General features: G+C 46.1%; 1 protein-coding gene across 18 annotated transcripts in view; it reads right to left on the bottom strand.

Moving 5' to 3' along the window:
- The window catches only part of LOC144510160 (AP2-associated protein kinase 1-like), a 150,455-nt gene that overhangs the window by 16,658 nt on the left and 116,429 nt on the right, over positions 1–17,368 (bottom strand). For 4 of the 18 annotated variants that reach the window (XM_078239569.1, XM_078239572.1, XM_078239570.1 and 1 more), the window contains one exon: positions 570–10,733. The exons of the other annotated variants lie outside the window; for them this stretch is intronic. In XM_078239569.1, the coding sequence (XP_078095695.1) occupies positions 10,639–10,733 (95 nt within the window). In that variant the 3' untranslated portion in view covers positions 570–10,638. Of the gene's footprint in view, positions 1–569; positions 10,734–17,368 lie in introns of those variants that run through there. 18 annotated transcript variants of the gene reach the window in all.

Genomic DNA, 17,368 nt, shown 5'->3' with positions numbered 1-17,368 from the left:
CTGATGGTTTGAACAATTCAAGTGTTATCATCACCATCTGAAGCTCATGCCCAAAATGCCATGACGCAGGAATCTATTCCCATTTTCAACGCAGCCTTGGCTGGTTTCTCATTGGGTGGAGAGAGCTTGGGAGGGTTGGGGGTGCAAACTATTGACTGACAACCCCCAAGGTGGGTAGAGGGGGCGAGATACACAAAAGGGTCCAGAGGGGCAATTTTTTCACACAGAGGGTGGTGAGTGTCTGGAACGAGCTGCCAGAGGTAGTAGTAGAGGTGGGCACAATGTTGTCTTTTACAAAGCGTTTAGACAGTTACATGGGTAAGATGGGTGTAGAGGGATATGGGCCAAATGTGGGGCAATTGGGAATAGCTTAGTGGTAAAGACTGGGCGGCATGGGCAAGTTGGGCCGAAGGGCCTGTTTCCATGCTGTAAACCTCTATGAGAAGAGGAGCTGCAGAGTTGGCTTGCGCTCATTCCCGCCTGCCCACAACTTGTTGAAGGCGCGGACACAGAATTGCGGGCACTAGGGTGGGGATAAATCAGCAAAGGAGACTAAGACACGATACAAATCTCATTTTAAGATATGCATCAAAACATTATTTATTGGGAAAATGATCACTTGGATACATTACAATGTAAAGTATAGATACAATGTCGTCATCAGCAAGACCCCCCCTTTAGTCACTAGAATCTGTACAAAAATACTCTGCTTTGATTTGATTTGCAGCTTTACTTTGCTCAGTAATGCTTTAAACGTTCACCCTTCTGCACCACTTAATGCAAACCAGCATTCCAGTAAATATTGCGACTGCAGAGAATCAAGGCTGGGGGGGGCGGGGGGGGGGGGGGGGGGGGGGTGGCGGCATCTCTCCTTTTAGCGGGAGTTACAGAGGACTTCAGGTTTCGCAACAAAATCCATCTTTGGCAAGCAGGCCACGATGGTTTTTGGGGAGGGTGGGTGGAGGGGCTTGGGGGAGGGAGGGAGGGGAGGGGAGGGAGGTCGCACGTCTCGTGGCTGCGCCTGCCAGTGCCACACAGAGGGTGATCGCTTACACATTTACTCAAGCGTTGAACCGGGAACACAACCCGAGAGGAAATAGGGAAACCGAGCAACCGGGGTGCATTCTAAAAAGCCTGGAATGGAGAATACAGAAGCAGCGTCCCCGTGTGGGAGGAACAGAAATAAAACACGTCATTGACACACAGTCTGGGTAAGCCAGAGAGAAGGAGATATTGGAGATTTGAAATCTCACAGCAAGGTCAAAGCTCATCAAAGCCTGCCAGAGAGCCTTTCACAGTTGCCCTCCCAGTTTTGGTCGCAAACAGCTTTGAGTTTGCTTCTTGCACTGACCCTTTACTTTAAATAAAACCCAATGATTTTTTTTAAAATCCAGAGTACCTCCCTTGGTTGAGGTTTTGAAGAGTGCACGTACACAGACATCACATTATACTAGAATTGCACAATACTGCAGCTGGAATAACTACAAGTCACAACAGTATAGCCTTATTGATATGAATATAAAAAGCAAAGGGTAATAGCAATGACCTCCAAGAGATCTAGTCGCGAACCCACAATGATCTGAAACTACAGTAGCAGAAGTTGCATAGGTTTGCAACGCGTGAACCGTCAATAAAACTTCGGATTGGAAAGAGGGCATTTTACAGGCAGTTCAAATGTACATTATTTCAACTGATGATGGAGTTGGCGGGGCGGGGGGGGAGAAAAAAAAACATTAGTTCTGCAGGAAGCAAAACAAACAAGGAAGCGAGTGCAGCTGACAAAGATGTGATTCCAGGTTACAACAATAAAGACACAAAGGGGAGAAAGTGAAATGTAGACGAATGCAGTATTAGAAGGAACATAAATAAATCACAACAGGAAATCTCATTAATAATTGAAACAAAATATGTTAACACAGATTGTCTTTAGATGGCTTGAACCTGGGTGCTGAACAAGGAGTTATACGAACAGTCCACAGAATGAAGCTGTCAGGATACTGTTATGTTATTAACTCGTTTTTCATTTTGTGGCAAAGGGTTGATGGCAGGAGTCATGCCTACTCCCAAAATAAAGATCACGTTTGTACAATCTTTCCACTATTCTTTATGTTTGAGACCCACTCCTTGCCAGTTCTCTCCCTGGTGCATTTTTATTTTACAGATGAGTGTGCCCGCTCTCAGCAGCGTCCCTCCCCCGCTGCCGCCAGCGTTGCTCTGCAAATGGCGCCAGCAGCGAGATTTCACGCACAACACCACTCCCTTTTCAGCCTCTGCCCTGTGGCCAGGTGAGGGAGTCACTCGACGCACAGGGTGCATGTTAGCACTGGCTTCCAACCTGAGGCGCTTCACCAATCGCTTGCACCCAAAGCGGAAGAATTTCACACATGTAATACCTGGAGAGAGTGGTATTCCGAACTGCTCGCTCCACCCACCTTGGCCTCTGCTGCCCAGTGAAGCCAGGGGCAAGACACCTGTGCACTTTATGTCAGCGTCTCGGTCAATGCAGCCCTCATCATGCGAAAGAACCTCAGATTCTTGGAAGCGATCCTAAAGCACTAGCATTTCCACCCACTAGGTTAAGAGCGCCCACTGCATGGGTCAGCAAAGCTTCACATGCGCGAGTGCCAGTTTTGCTCTGATGAGGCAACCTTGTGAGGGGAAAGGGGCATTGTCCCCTTACAATGACACCACCAAGTGCAAAACCAAGCAAGTAATTTTCATGCACTTCAGCGACACACGCCCCGCCAACCTCAAAGCATGGTTCAAATCACACGAGTTGCAGAGAATTTCAGTAGCTGCAACAACGCTGTCCCTTGGTAACGCCCAATTTTGATCACACTGCCAGGACCTCACTTTCTTTCCCTTCCAAGACAATTCTGCCCAACAAAATTTTGGCAGAGCAAGATGAAAGTTGTGCCAGCGTTGCCAAAATTAATTCTGACCCATTTGGAACAATAGAACACAAGGCATAGCCCACAACTGGAAAAGCAAATGTCACACAGAATTTCCACTGTATAAACTGTTTTATGATGTCTCCGACAGATGCTGAGAATTCACTCAGTTGGTAATTTACTAGCGAGGCATATTTCTGTGCCATTTGACAGAAAGGTGGGTGTGGGGAATGACGGGGAAGTGAGGTTGAGAGAATTAAGTGCGGTGTACACCAGTGTGGCTTTTAAAGGTTGAACACAGGAAAAGAGCAGGGGATTGAGAAGTGAAGTCAGAGACATGCCAGACAGGTTACTCCACGTTAAATTTACCTAGCTTTCCAAAGATGACACAAATGAAATTCGTGTGTACCTATCATGCACACACAATTTACCCACTCTTCTCTGAAAATACGCCAATCTTTCTTTGCACGTGGACTGTATGCAGTGTACTTGGACTTCCTGTCTTCATCGCCATCAGTCAGATGAGAACATCAGGAAGTACGGACTTCCTCCATCATCCCCAGATTCTCCACACAAATAGCATTACACTACAGGACCCAACAGGCAGGTCTAAGAGATGAACTTGATGAACATTGGCAAAGGGAAAGGCGTTTTGGAAATACACAACATGATTCCCAGAAAAGGTCAATCAAATGTTTTAAAGATGCCCCTGTGAGTGGGTGAGGGAAATCTGGACGGCACTGCAGCCTTGAGATTTACAGCAAGGCTTAGATAAAATACCGTCAGAAATTGAAATGGGCACTCTCTGTGGTAATTTGGTTAATGGGATTGAGAACAGGTCCAAATCAAGAATGCAGGGTCAACCTGGATACATGTTACAGGTGGTGTCCCCCCAGGGATCAGTCCTCAACTTGTTACTGATTTTTACTCATTAACTGGACAGTGGTACTAAAGGTGTGGCAATGAAGAATGTCCATTGTACGACAAATCTGAACATGATTTACAGACAGTAGTGGAATATAACCTGACGTAAATAGATCTTGATTTGGAAGGGAAATAAGCCATACAATATTTAACCTGGATAACTACGCTGACATGCATATTGGAAGCACCAACTCAGGATAAGTTCATTATTAATAGGGAATGATGGTGAAGGTGGTTGGGAGAGAGAAAGGGAGCGAGGTGTTATTCAACATGGGTCAGCAAGTTGCACAGCCAATACAGAGAAGTCATTGCCAAAGCAAACAGGGTTTCGGGGTTCTCAAACTGTACAAATCAAAGGACGCTACTCAGATCCTTGGTCACACCGCTTATCATGTGCCCAGGTTTGGTCCCTTCAAGTGGTAGGTGGCCTTGAAGACAGCTAGGAGAATGATTCCAAAATAAAACAAAATCTTTCTCAGAAGGTGCATTTACTCTTGAGTAGAAAACACTGATCAAGGTTTACGATATAGTAAAAGGGTTGGATTGCATGCCTATTGAAAGATTATTCCGAACACATGGTCCATGCCAGCTCAGGAAGGTAGGATCAAGTTGGTGGCAGTGGAGAGGGAGGGGATCAAAGGGGGTCATGGCTGAATGCCGTGGGAACAGCTGTTCCCCTTGGTTGAGGGGTCAATCACAAGGGGGCAGATTAGTAGGGTGAGGGGCAGGAGATTCAGAGCGGATTTGAGAAAAGACGTTTTCACTCAGAGGGTGGTGGGAATCTGGAATGCACTGACTGGGAAGGTAGTCAATGGCTGGAAACCTTACAACCTTTAAAAAATACTTGGATGAGCACTTGAAACATCTTAACATTCAGGGATGTGAGGCTGCAGGAAAAAGGGATTAGGGCGCCTTTAGTGACACATCTTGTTGGTGTCGACTCGATGGGCCGAAGGGCCTTTTCTGTATTGTATGACTCTCTCTATGACTCGTGTGTGGGCCAAGCTTGACAGAGTTGATCAATAGGATCTTGAGCTACCCTGAAGTCTGCTCCCCATCTTAAATGTTGGATGTGACATATTCAATTATCCATGACTGCACCTTCTCTCCTCCCCTTTTCAACATGCCCTGTGCTTTCGGCATTGACTCCTGAGCCAAGGTGCTCAGTTATAAGAATGCTGTGGGCAACATGAGGCAACAATAGCAACAAGAATACAGGACAAGGCCACAGGTCCAACGGCATGTATTATTCAGAGAGTCCTTCTCGTTGTTTCAAAAGAATCCGATTGAATAACAATCACTGCTGCTACTGATGCTGGGCTGAACCAAATCAGAATGGGGTCAACAGCAACAGAAGAAAGAAGAGGACAGCAGATTATTTATTCTCGCGTAGAAAACAAGAGAACTGTAAATGATTTCTCATTTGCCAGGACAATCAGGGGAATGTGGTAACTGGCAGAGAACGGTGACTTTCACCGTTCAACAGGCATACAATTTGCACTCGGAGGAAACACTCACAATTCAGGGTGGAATTCTTACAGCAGTATTTCAGTGAATAGGCAGCTGCAATGTAACCCCAAACAGTGTTCGCAGCTGAAGGTTTGTACTGATCGGGAGATTAACATCAACATACTGAACATTAAAGGTTAAAGTTTAAAAGTTTAAAGTTTATTTATTAGTCACAAGTAGGTTTTACGTTAACACTGCAATGAAGTTGCTGTGAAAATCCCCCAGTCGCCACACTCCGGCGCCTGTTCGGGTACACTTGGGGAGAATTGAGCGTGGCCAACGCACCTAACCAACACGATTTTCAGACTGTGGGAGGAAACCGGAGCACCCGGAGGAAATCCACGCAGACACCGGGAGAACGTGCAGACAGACAGTGGACCCAAGCCGGGAATCGGACCCGAGTCCCTGGTGCTGTGAGGCTGCAGTGCTGACCACTGTGTCACCGTGCCGCCCCCATTTTGGCTCCCGATGTATTCGCACTCAGAGTTTGGGATGGGAGAGGGAGGGGCAGAGGGGGGGGGCAGTGTTGATTCACACATGCTGCAATGTGTCCCAATCAATTCATCAATCCAGAAAACATGAACTCATCAGCATTCCCTGTGGTTGAACCACACCCTGAACAGCCCTCAGCTCAATATTCTAGTTTCCAGTCATCTTAACTGAAAGCAGAAGAGTTGCACTGACTGAAGGATGGTGTTGATAAATAATCAATGATCTCATGATTCCTCTTGTTTTTTTTTGTGAATATTTCCGGATATTCAAAAACAAAAAAAAAAATCAGACACTCAAGTGAAGAACTGTGCTGAGAAAATGGAACCGTTCGGGTTCACACAGGAGGGGAACATAAAATGTCCTCTCTTGGAGGCTGCAGTCATTTTGTAGATTAGTAATTTAAACTCAAGCACACTGGGACACATCTCATTGAACATTTGGCCGCCTTCAATCCCTCCAGTTGGAAACCGTCTCCTCTCTCGAACACCAAGTGCTCAGCTCAGAAAAAGAAAGCCAAAACAAACCCACCAACACTTCCTGCCTCCTTCAGGATGCTAAATTTAAAACGATTTCAACGTCCAAGCCAGCAGAACCCTTCCTCCATGAAGTCAACCTCCCTCTCGTGCCTTCACCATTACTCGTGATTCCAAGTAAACACATGATGAGCCCAACACCAAATTCCACTTCGCCGAGTCACTTCTCTTAACCCCTCATTGCCAATCAAATCTGACACACAATGCTGAAACCTGGCCCCACTATGGACATTCTCACTGTCCGACTTCCTGGATTTGCCAAGATCCAGCTCAACAATTACTTCCTGCATGTGAATGTCAGCTTCTCAGGGATCAGATTTCTGCTCGGCATTGAATCGAATCAGAAGCAGTTACTAATTAGTCGCAGATACAACAAAAATAGAACTATGTATGTCAATATGATCAAGGCAAGGCCATGGGCTTTAAAAGCGGCCAATCACACCATTGTATGGAAGTGCAAAATTCCAACTGGTGTTTTGGGGAATGCAGTCCGTAATTCTGTCGCTTTATAATTGGAAGCCATGACGTGGAGATGCTGGCAATGGACTGGGGTAGGCACGGCAAGAAGTCTTACAACACCAGATTGGGATCACGAGCTTTCGGCGGGCTCTTCCTTCATCAGGTGAGCTTGCAAATGGAATCACTTACTCAGAATAACCAAGTAAGGCAAGTGCCCTTTTTTTTACATCAGATCCTTATTGGTATTTTGTGGACTGAAGGGCGATTTTCTCAGTTTTTTGTAATGGAAAGTTTAAACCGATATTGATCTGACTGGATAGATCATGATTTGGAGAACACAACTGGGCTAACCCGTGACCAATCCCATTTTCATTCAAAGCGTCCATTCTGCCCCGTGACGGGGTCAGCATAGTGCACACAACAGTAAGATCCCTGAAGACTCACAGGACTTGCCCACCAGTTTGGCACTCCAATAATCTCACGTGGCCTTTACCTGGTCCAAACCTGGCTGGGTCAATAGAAGCAGCCTCAACAGGGTCAAAGAGCAAAAATAGGGAAAAGGTGCATGCAAGAGAAAGGACACACCATGGTCCAACATTTCCTTTTTCATCAATTCTCTTCTCATCTGCTGCAAAGAGCATATCAACCTTCCCCCGCAGAGGTGTCTGAATCCCTTTGGCACTGTCCCGTCCAGGTCCCCTCGGTTAACTTATTCAAAACTTGGTTGGTTGGTAGGAAGTTATGTTCTGCCTGATGTCTCTTCTTACTTGCTAACTTTCATTTGGTATTGATTTAACTTGAACCCTGCAAGTTTAAGAAATTCTATCCAACCTCGACCCCACAACGAACACATAAGACTCTAAGTTCTTGGGTAGTCAGTCAGTCCAAGTTGGATCCCGTGTACAGAGGTTGGTGAAATGTGGGAACCTGATTTCTCTTCTCTCTGCCGGTTGGTAACGGAATGGAGACATTGGGCCATTTGAGCATATTAGCTCCCTTGGTGAATTCTTGATTCACCAAGAATGTGAATCACACTTCAGTACAGCATGGAAGGAGGCAATTCAGCCCAGTGAGCCTGTGCTTGGCTCTAAGAACAATCTCGTCGGCTCCAGTTCCCCACTCTTGGCATCCCTGAAATTTCATTTCTCGGTCCAAGTATTTATCCTATGCTCTTTTGTAGGCCACTATCCAAACTGTGTCCCACCACCCTAATCTGACATCAGTGTGCTTTCTGAGCCACGAAGGAAAGCAGTGCAAGTCTTCAGAAATCTACTCAACTGATCAACATCAAACAATTGACTTTTCTACCCTGTCTTGAAAAGTGATGCCCACCACTCCTTTGAGCCAAGTCCTCACTTGAAATCCTGTTCGCAATAAACCTCCTCGCCTCCGCCACAACATCATTTCTGAGGGACTAAACTCAACAGGCATACAAAGAGGCACTGCGGAACGGTGAACTGCATCACAACAGACTGCAAGCAAGCACCTGAATCACCATGCTTGGGGGGAATTCTTGAACAGTCGTCAAAAAAAATAAATGAACGTTCGGACGCACGTCACATTTTTGCAATCAGTGCAACAATTCCCAGAATGCTTTTCTAACATAACATTATGGGGATAAGGCGGGAAAGTGGAGTTGAGGATTATCACATCAGGTCAGTCATGATCTAATTGAATGGCAGAGCAGATCCGATGGGCCGATTGGCCTACTTCCGCTCCTGTGTTTTATGGTCTATAATGGAGGATGTGCTTATCTTGGCTTCATCTTGAGCCACTTAATTTGCAGAAAAAAACTCAACAAGATTCTTTTTCAAAAGCTTTTTTTGATAGGGTCCATTGGTTTGAGAACAATCCCACTTCAATACAGGCCAGAAATCTCATCTTCACGAAACAAAACAGGGAGAAGTCAACAATTGTTGTGCATTGTTCCCGAGGTCAGGACTATTTGATACAAAGCACGACCCACGATCAGAGTACAACGGAGGAGAGGGGGTGAAGAATGCAAAACAGTCTCCAAGAACACTTGACTCCTATGAATCAGTCCAATCTTTCCCTTTATGAGGTTCCAGTTTATGTTAAGAAATAGGTTCAACTGAAGAGAGATTTGGATCCAACAATCACAACATTGCACTGCGGTGCAGTTATCAGCCTCCATAACAGTGTTGGAAAAGCCCATTTTGGCAGCTCTCCATCATCATAAAAAAACTGCATCAGGGACAGTTTTCAATTCGTTCATAGCAAGACAGATTTAAAATGCTGACTGTAATCTTCTCCAAATGTCCAAGGATGGGTAAATTCTGACCTGAGGAGGGCTGACTTCCAGATTTGCTATCGAAAACACCACATAGGTTGTCATAGAGACAGAGGAGGGGAGCACGAGAGAAAGAGAGAGACACACACACAGAGGATGAGCGCGCGAGAGAGACAAGAGAGAGGGAGCAAGCAAGAGAGAGACGGGGGTGGGGTGGGGGTGGTGCGAGAGAGAGAGAGACAGACAGACAGAGGGGAAACGTGAGAGCGAGAGAAAGACAGAGGGAGTGTTTCGGGGAGGGCGACGGGGAGGGCGACGGGGAGGGAGACGGGGAGGGAGACGGGGAGGGAGACGGGGAGGGAGACGGGGAGGGAGAGGAAGACGGAGAGGGAGACGGAGAGGGAGACGGAGAGGGAGACGGAGAGGGAGACGGAGAGGGAGACGGAGAGGGAGACAGAGAGGGAGACAGAGAGGGAGACAGAGAGGGAGACAGAGAGGGAGACAGAGAGGGAGACAGAGAGGGAGACAGAGAGGGAGACAGAGAGGGAGAATGATTTAACAGTGATCTGTATATAGAAAGTCACTGTATATTAGACCCTCACTATAACACTGATTAGAGTTTCAACATATATTGCTAAAGACTTCCTTCCTGTCAAATCCAGACACCAAGCAAATTACATCACTCTATCCAATAATCTCACCAATCAGTCTTGATTGACTTCTAAAAACAACCTTGCAAAGGTAGGATACAGTCAAAAGATCGCATGATCTTTCCTAGTCTAGTACATTCCTCTATTCCTATTTTATGAAGTAGTGATTTAATGGTATGATAGATTTTCTTTTAAACTTAGAGACCAGTAGGTAGTTCTGCTCACGGTTATGTTTTTACCCATTGGTGTCAGGCTATTCTCGTCGGGTTATCAGAATTTCCACTTTGAAAAGACAATAGTCAAGACAGAATCCAAATAGTTCTCCACCCCGCCACACACACACAAAATTAAACATGTCCTAAATCCAATGCAAATTTCGGTCCAAGACTCAAGTAATACCAATTTCAAATGGTTTTTACAACCAGAAGTTTCCATTCCCCTATTAATACATTCAGGGACAATGCAAATAGCTGTGTTTGACATGCAAACCTTGAAGTCTTCAGTGCCAAAACTCTACAAACTGGAGTCAGAGGCCCTCAACTTCTCTTGCACCATTTCTAGAAACAAGCAGCTTTTGCTCATGCAACGAACAGCTCCCATACAAACTGTTGACATTGGCGGTTCCACAGGAATTCCCGATGTGACAATCTAGCCTCCAACAAGAGTAACAGTCTCCTTTTTTTTCCCCTCTCATTTGCATTTTTTTTTGCTGAAAACGCCAAAAAATAAATCAATTTCAATGATGGAAAAATGTCAAAAAGGACATGCTGGTTAGATAGGACACAACAGTTAAGACAAGTAAACGAAAACGTAGCCCAGTTCCTCAGTTAGTGAAACCCCCTCGTCACAGGTAGCATGGAAAATCCAGAGAGGGAGATGAAAAAGTTGACGCAGAGGACTGCTGAACTTAACGTGCTTGCTGGGCCATCCTACAGGTCTATCAGTTGATCCACAAGCAGTAAAGACCTAGCTAAGTTGGGAAGACTGGATTCAGAGCTCCCACTGTTGTTTCTAGAATGACCACCTGGAAGGGCAAGACAAATTGATTTACCATCAAGCAGCAGAGACTTAACACATCACGAGATAAACAAGACGTCATTAAATACAGAAGTGCGGGGAAAAGGCTAAGCAAATTTCTAACAAGCTGATGATCTCATGTTAAGCTGCGCAAGGGGTGTCAAGGCTAAACGTCATCGAACTACAGCTGGGGGGGGGGGGGGGGGGACAATTGAGCAAGCATTGCAGAAATAATTCAGTCCTCATTTTGAACTTTTAATTCTGCTGTTCATTGCTGTTGAAGGCGAGTGGCTTTCACATTTACAACACAAACTTTCCTTTGTGAATTGGTCTCACGATCCAAAGACAAGGAGGGGAGATGATGGCGTGTTGATAGTGTCACTGCTTCTGAATTGCAGAGGCCCAGGCCTGGGTGTTAACATTGATTCAAATCCCACCACAGCAGCCACTGGAATTTAAAAATTCAATTAATAAAAATCTGGAAGATGAAACTAGTCTCAGGAGTGGTGACCATGAAACTACCGTCATTTGCCATAGATACCCCATCTGGTTTGGGAATATTCTTGGCCTGACTCCAGGCCCACAGCCATGTGGCTGACTCTTAACTGCCCTCTGAAATGCTACAGCAAGCCACTCAGTTTGTGGCAATTAAAAGGATGGGCAACAAACGGACAACACTATGATTTAGGTTTGTTATGGAAAAGGAAAAAAAAAATGGTCTGCAAAAGAGAGTTTTGGATTGAGGAAAGGCAGATTTTATTAAAGTAAGGCAGGATCTGGCCAAAGTAAGACTGGGAACAGCTTCACGTGGGAAAATCCACAGAATAGTGGGGGCTCTTTAGGATGAAATATAGGAGCAACAAGTCAAGAGAACCCTGGATGTCCAGGAATATTCAGGACTTGATAAGAAAGATTTGTTTCTAGCAGGTACCAAGGGAGCAAATCAGCAGAGGCTCGAGTGGAGTAGAGAATTATAGAATCCCTACAGTGCAGAAGGAGGCCGTTCAGCCCATTGAGTCTGCACCGACCATGATCCATCCTATTCCTGTAACCCCACATATTTACTCTGCTAATTCCAGGGTCAATTTAGCATGACCAATCAATTTAACTCGCACATTTTTGGACTGTGGGAGGAAACTGGAGCACCCGGAGGAAACCTACAGACACCGGGAGAATGTGCAAACCACACACAGTGATCCAAGGCCAGAATTGAACATGGGTCCCTGGCGCTGTGAGGCAGAAGTGCTAACCACTGTGCCGCCCTAGAAAGGGGGCAACTTAAAAAAGCAATGAGGAGAGCAAAGAAAGCGCTGGCAGCTAAGATTAGGGAGAATCACAACATATTTCCTAAGTATATTAAGAAGAAGAGGATAACCACGGAAAGAGTAGGATCCATACGAGACCAAGGGGGAAATTGGTGCAGCCAGAGGACATAGGTAGGGTGTTGAGCAAGTACTTCACAACTGTCTTTCCTCAGGAGGAGGATGATATAGGTATGAAATTCAGGGAAAGAGACTGAGAGGTTCTTGAATATTATGACATAGGGGATGAGGAGGTGTTGGAGGTTTTGGCGGGTTTAAAAGTGGACAAATCCCCAGATGCGGATGAGTTTTATCCCAGACTACTGCGGCAGGGAAGGGAGGAAATACAGAGGCTCTGACCCAAATTTTTAATTCCTCTCCGGCCACAGGGGAGGTGTCAGAGGATTGGATGACAGCTAATGTGGTTCCACTTTGCAAGGATGGTGGTAGAAATAAACCAGGGAATTACAGACCGGTGAGTCTCACATCAGCGATAGGGAAACTTTGGAGAAAATTCTGAAGGAGAAAATTAATCTCCACTTGCAGAGGCAAAGTCTGACCAGAGATAGTCAGCATGGTCTTGTCAGAGGGAGGTCATGCTGAATGAATTTGATTGAATTTTTCAAGGTGGTGACCCGGGGTGTAGATGAGGGTAGCGCAGTCGATGTAGTTTATGTGGATTTCAGCAAAGCCTCTGACAAGGTCCCACAAGGGAGACTTGTAAAGAAGGTAAAAGCAACTTGGCAAGTTGGATCTAAAACTGGCTTAGTGATAAGAGATAGAGGGTGGTGGTAGAAGGCTGCTTGTGTGACTGGAGGCTGGTGTCCAGTGGCCGTACCTCAGGGATCAGTGCTAGGTCCTTACTGTTTGTGAAAAACAACTCTGATGAAAATTTGGCGGGCGGGCGGGTGGGGGGGGGGGCGGGGGGAGAAGAGAGAAGCTCAGAGGAATCTGGGGTGCTTGTCCACAGATCCCTGAAGGCGGCGGGACAGGTGCTTGTTAAGAAGGCATACGGGATACTTGCTATTATCAGTCACGGCATAGATTATAAGAGAGGGAGGTTATGTTGGAGCTGTACAAAACTTTGGTTAGGCCACAACTAGAGTACTGTGCACAGTTCTGGTCACCTCACTTGAGGAAGGATATGATTGTACTTGAGAGGGTGCAGAGGAGATTCACCAAGATGTTGCCTGGGATGAAACATTTAAGCTATGAAGAAAGGCTGGAAATGCTTGGGTTGTTTTCTTCAGAGCAGAGAAGGCTGAGGGGGGACATGATTGGGATGTATAAGACTGAAGGATATGGACAGGGTGGATAGGAAGCAGCTGTTCTCCTTAATGGAATGACCAATATCGAAAGGGCACAATGTTAATATGAGGGGCAAGAGGTTTAGAGGGGACCTGAGGGTGGTGGGAATCTGGAATGCATTGCCTGGGAGACAAGTAGTGGTGGGAAAGCTCACAGCCTTTAAAATGTACATGGGTGAGCACTGAAAATGTCATAACATTCAAGGTTATGGGCCAAGCATTGGAAAGCGGGATTCGTGCAGATTTAGTATAGTTTTGCTGGTGCAGACTCAATGAGCCAAAGGACCTCTTCTGTACTGTATGACTTTATGACCCATGTCTCATGAAAAGAATGTGGGGGGGGCGGGGGGGAGAGAGAGAGAGCGAGGAGAAAGTCCACCCTAACTCCAGCTCTCCTAGCAGGGTGGGTGCAATAAATGTAACACGCTTACAGAGGCATTTCCATGATAAATGTGGGCACAGGAATCTCTAACAGAATAAGTTGACAGAAATTCTACACAAATATAAGAGCATTAAATATATAAATGCTGGTGTCACTCAATCCAAGCTCTATTCTTCAATTAATAAGATTTCTGACCACATTGCAAATGTGCGGCATCATGTGCAATAGGCATTTTCTTTTAAATCCTGGAACGTTTCGATTCTAAGGGGGAGATTTAGCAAAGCGAAAATCACAGAAGCAGTGATAATTTAATACCTGGATTATTTCCAAGTAATTTTGACTGCTGAAAAGGTGGAAGTTTAATTTGCAGGCAACACCAGGAGATAGACAGCAAAATGGTTGTTAGCTTAGAGCGATCTTGAAACGCAGATTGCTGTGACATGAATCTCAACTGCAGCATCGTGAGTACTAACATGTAGAAAATAACTTGTACTTTTCCCTTCAAGGAACACGGCCAAGTGCATCATCTTCAAGATGATGGCAGGTTTGAGCCCCAGTTCATGCTGCCACCTCTGATTTCAGCTACTGCCTTGAACTCAGCCAGAATTCCAGCTCTCCGTCATGGATGAGCGGTCGCTGGACAAAGGAGAAATTGCACTTGACGGTGTTGTCTCCTTAGGGAAGGACAGCCCTGCATTTAAACATAGAAACCCTACAGTGCAGAAGGAGGCCATTTGGCCCATCGAGTCTGCACCGACAACAATCCCACCTAAGCCCTATCCCCATAACCACACGTATTTACCCGGCTAATCCCTCTGACCTACGCATCCGGGAACACTAAGGGTCAATTTAGCATGGCTTAACCCCCACGTCTTTGGACTGAAGGGGGAAACTGGAGCATCCGGGGGAAACCCACGCAGACACGGGGAGAATGTGCACTGACACTACACTGACGGTCACCCAAGCCGGGAATCGAACCCAGGTCCCTGGAGCTGTGAAACAGCAGTGCTAACCACTGTGCCACTCATTTGTGTAATTAATTCAGCCAATGTAAAGTTGTTGTAATGTTGCCAACCGAGGCATCCGATTTGTAGGAAGCATGCTCGGCACGCAAAAAAAAAATCAATGGGATAAGTGACAAAATAATTCATGTTGGATGTTTCAACAACAAATGTTGGTTCGGGCACTGGGTGGTGTGCTCTCCTTTTCTTCTAATGCAGATGTGCAAATCTTTTACATCAATCTACCAGGGCAGATGGGTCTCAATCTAATGGCTCTCCTGCAAGGTGGCACCTTCCACACTGTTGCATTCCCTCAGTACTGCATTGAAGAGTCAGCCTGGATCATGTGCTCACATCTCAGCAGTGCAACCACTTTGCCCAGGTTGACACCAAAGGATGGCCAGTGCCCTTGGAGCCAAAACCCAAAGTGAAATCTATCAGAGGTTGAGACTCCTAGTTACTGGATGTCATACAGTCCAGCAGCTAAACGTAATCCTTTCACCAAACATCCCCGGCGCTGACGTTCTCCCCCCCCGCCCCCCCGAGAATTCTGTTTTCTGAAGCTGATGAGCTCCTTCGTCTTGCTCATTCCTTCATGTAGTGTGCGGGAGCCAGCAAATCAAACTAAGGTCGGAGGTGTCGAGAATCAGGGGTTAGGCCCTTTAAAGGTTGGGACACCCATCAATGTCCGGAACCAGATCCCAATGCAGGTTGCTGCTTTTGGGAGAAATATCGAGAAACATTGCAGGGAAAAAAAAGAGTTAACTTGGTATTGAATAATTAATTTGGAACAAGTTGACTGGGATGTTCTTGCTCTGCTCAATTTCACCAGTCCTTTGAGATCATCCTTATAAAATCAGTGTAGAATAAGAGTGGTCCATTTCAGTTGCGATTTCAGGCAATCACGCGGTTGGGAAAACACAAGATGCTTGCAAATTGTATGCAGAGAAAGAAACAATACTTGAGTTTTAATAGATGCGTTACATCTGGTGAAAAGAAAGGAAAAGCACTTTTTTTCTTCCACTGCCTTACAGACGGACAATTCTTGACCCATCAAGATTGAGAAATAAGTTTGGAATTCCATTTTACATGTGATTTATACTCTGCACTGTACCTTTGGCTGCTTTTTGAAATGCTCAAGCTTGAAAGACAGATGGATTCTCAAAGACTGGCGTTGTTTACATTTAGATTTGATTCGTTAGTCCAGAACCTCCATATCCTTGTTTCGGTGGGGTGGCTCCCTTTCGACCAAGATGCCCCGAAATCTCCCATGATGTGAGACCACAAGACGTGAGAATAAAGACAGATTGGGTGAAGCCATACTAGGAGATGCTGGAATGTCCTTGTAGCCAAGAACAGAAGCAAGCATGGCCAAGAAAAGGTGCATTCGTAACCTGGCCAAACAGGTTGAATTTCTAACTGCCAATTCTTCCAGCGTATCCAACGGCAGGCAGTAACAACAGAATAGATTCCAGTTCAGCCCTGTGATGGAAAGAATGGTGGAGTCTTGGCCATTACTTGTCATAGCTCCAGACTACAGTATGCATGTAGCCACAGCAGCTCAGACTCCTTGTTGGGAAGGGGTGGCGGGGGAGGGGTAACGCGGCACTGGGGTGAGATGTGCCTTTGAGCCAAGAACTGAAGAAGATATTGCAATAATATTGCACTCTGCCTGTGAAATATGAAGGCAACCAGCCGGACGCTTGAACTTACATGAATCCAACTTTGGTGATTCATAGAATCCCTACAGTCCAGCAGGAGGCCGTTCGGCCCATCGAGTCTGAACCGACTCACCGACAGAGCATCTTATCCACCTCCCTGCCCTATCCCCATAACCCCACACGTTTATCCCAGTAATCCCCCTAACCTACACACATCTTTGCACACCAAGGGGCAATTTAGCATAGCCAATCCACCTAATCTGCAGATCTTTGGACTGTGGGAGGAAACCGGAGCACCCGGGGGAAAACCCATGCAGACATGGAAAGTGCAAACTCCATACAGACCAACCCAAGGCTGGAATTGAACCTGGGTCCCCGCATTGTGAAGCAGCTGTGCTATCCACTGCCGCCCAAGTAAAACCATGGCACCCACCATGAGGATATATGTAGCTTCAATGTTTAATAAAACTCCAAGCGTGTGTGAACTAATTAACACTCGGAACAATTACATTCTGAAGCACACTCGCTGGAGCTTGAAAATCACCTGCTGTCGCTTCACTGCATGACCTGAGGGTAGAACCTCAGGCTAACATCCAATCCAGTTTGCACTATTTTTGAATATAGACGGTGCACACCGCTGCAAGTGTGCATGGTAGTGGAAAGAGTGAATGTTGAAGGTGGTGGATGGGATGCATTGCTGCAGTGTATCTTGAAGGTGGAAGGCACTGTGTGTAGGTGACGGAGGGAGTAAATGTTCGTGGATGGGGTACCAAACAAGTGGGCTGCTTTGCCCTGGATGATGTTGAGCTTCTTGAGTGTTGTTGGAGAGGAACTCATCCAGGCAAGTGGGGAGTATTCCATCACACTCCTGACTTGTGCCTTGCAGACGGTGGACAGGCTTTGGGGGAAGTCAGGAGGTTGAGTTACTCGCTGCAGTATTCCCAGGCCTCTGACCTGCTCTTGTAGCCTCAGTATGTACATGGCTGATCG

The sequence above is a fragment of the Mustelus asterias genome, chromosome 22 (genome assembly GCF_964213995.1).
Source record: "Mustelus asterias chromosome 22, sMusAst1.hap1.1, whole genome shotgun sequence".
NCBI lineage: Eukaryota > Metazoa > Chordata > Chondrichthyes > Carcharhiniformes > Triakidae > Mustelus > Mustelus asterias.
Note: the sequence above shows the minus strand (reverse complement) of the source record. Positions and strands in the feature narration are given on the sequence as shown.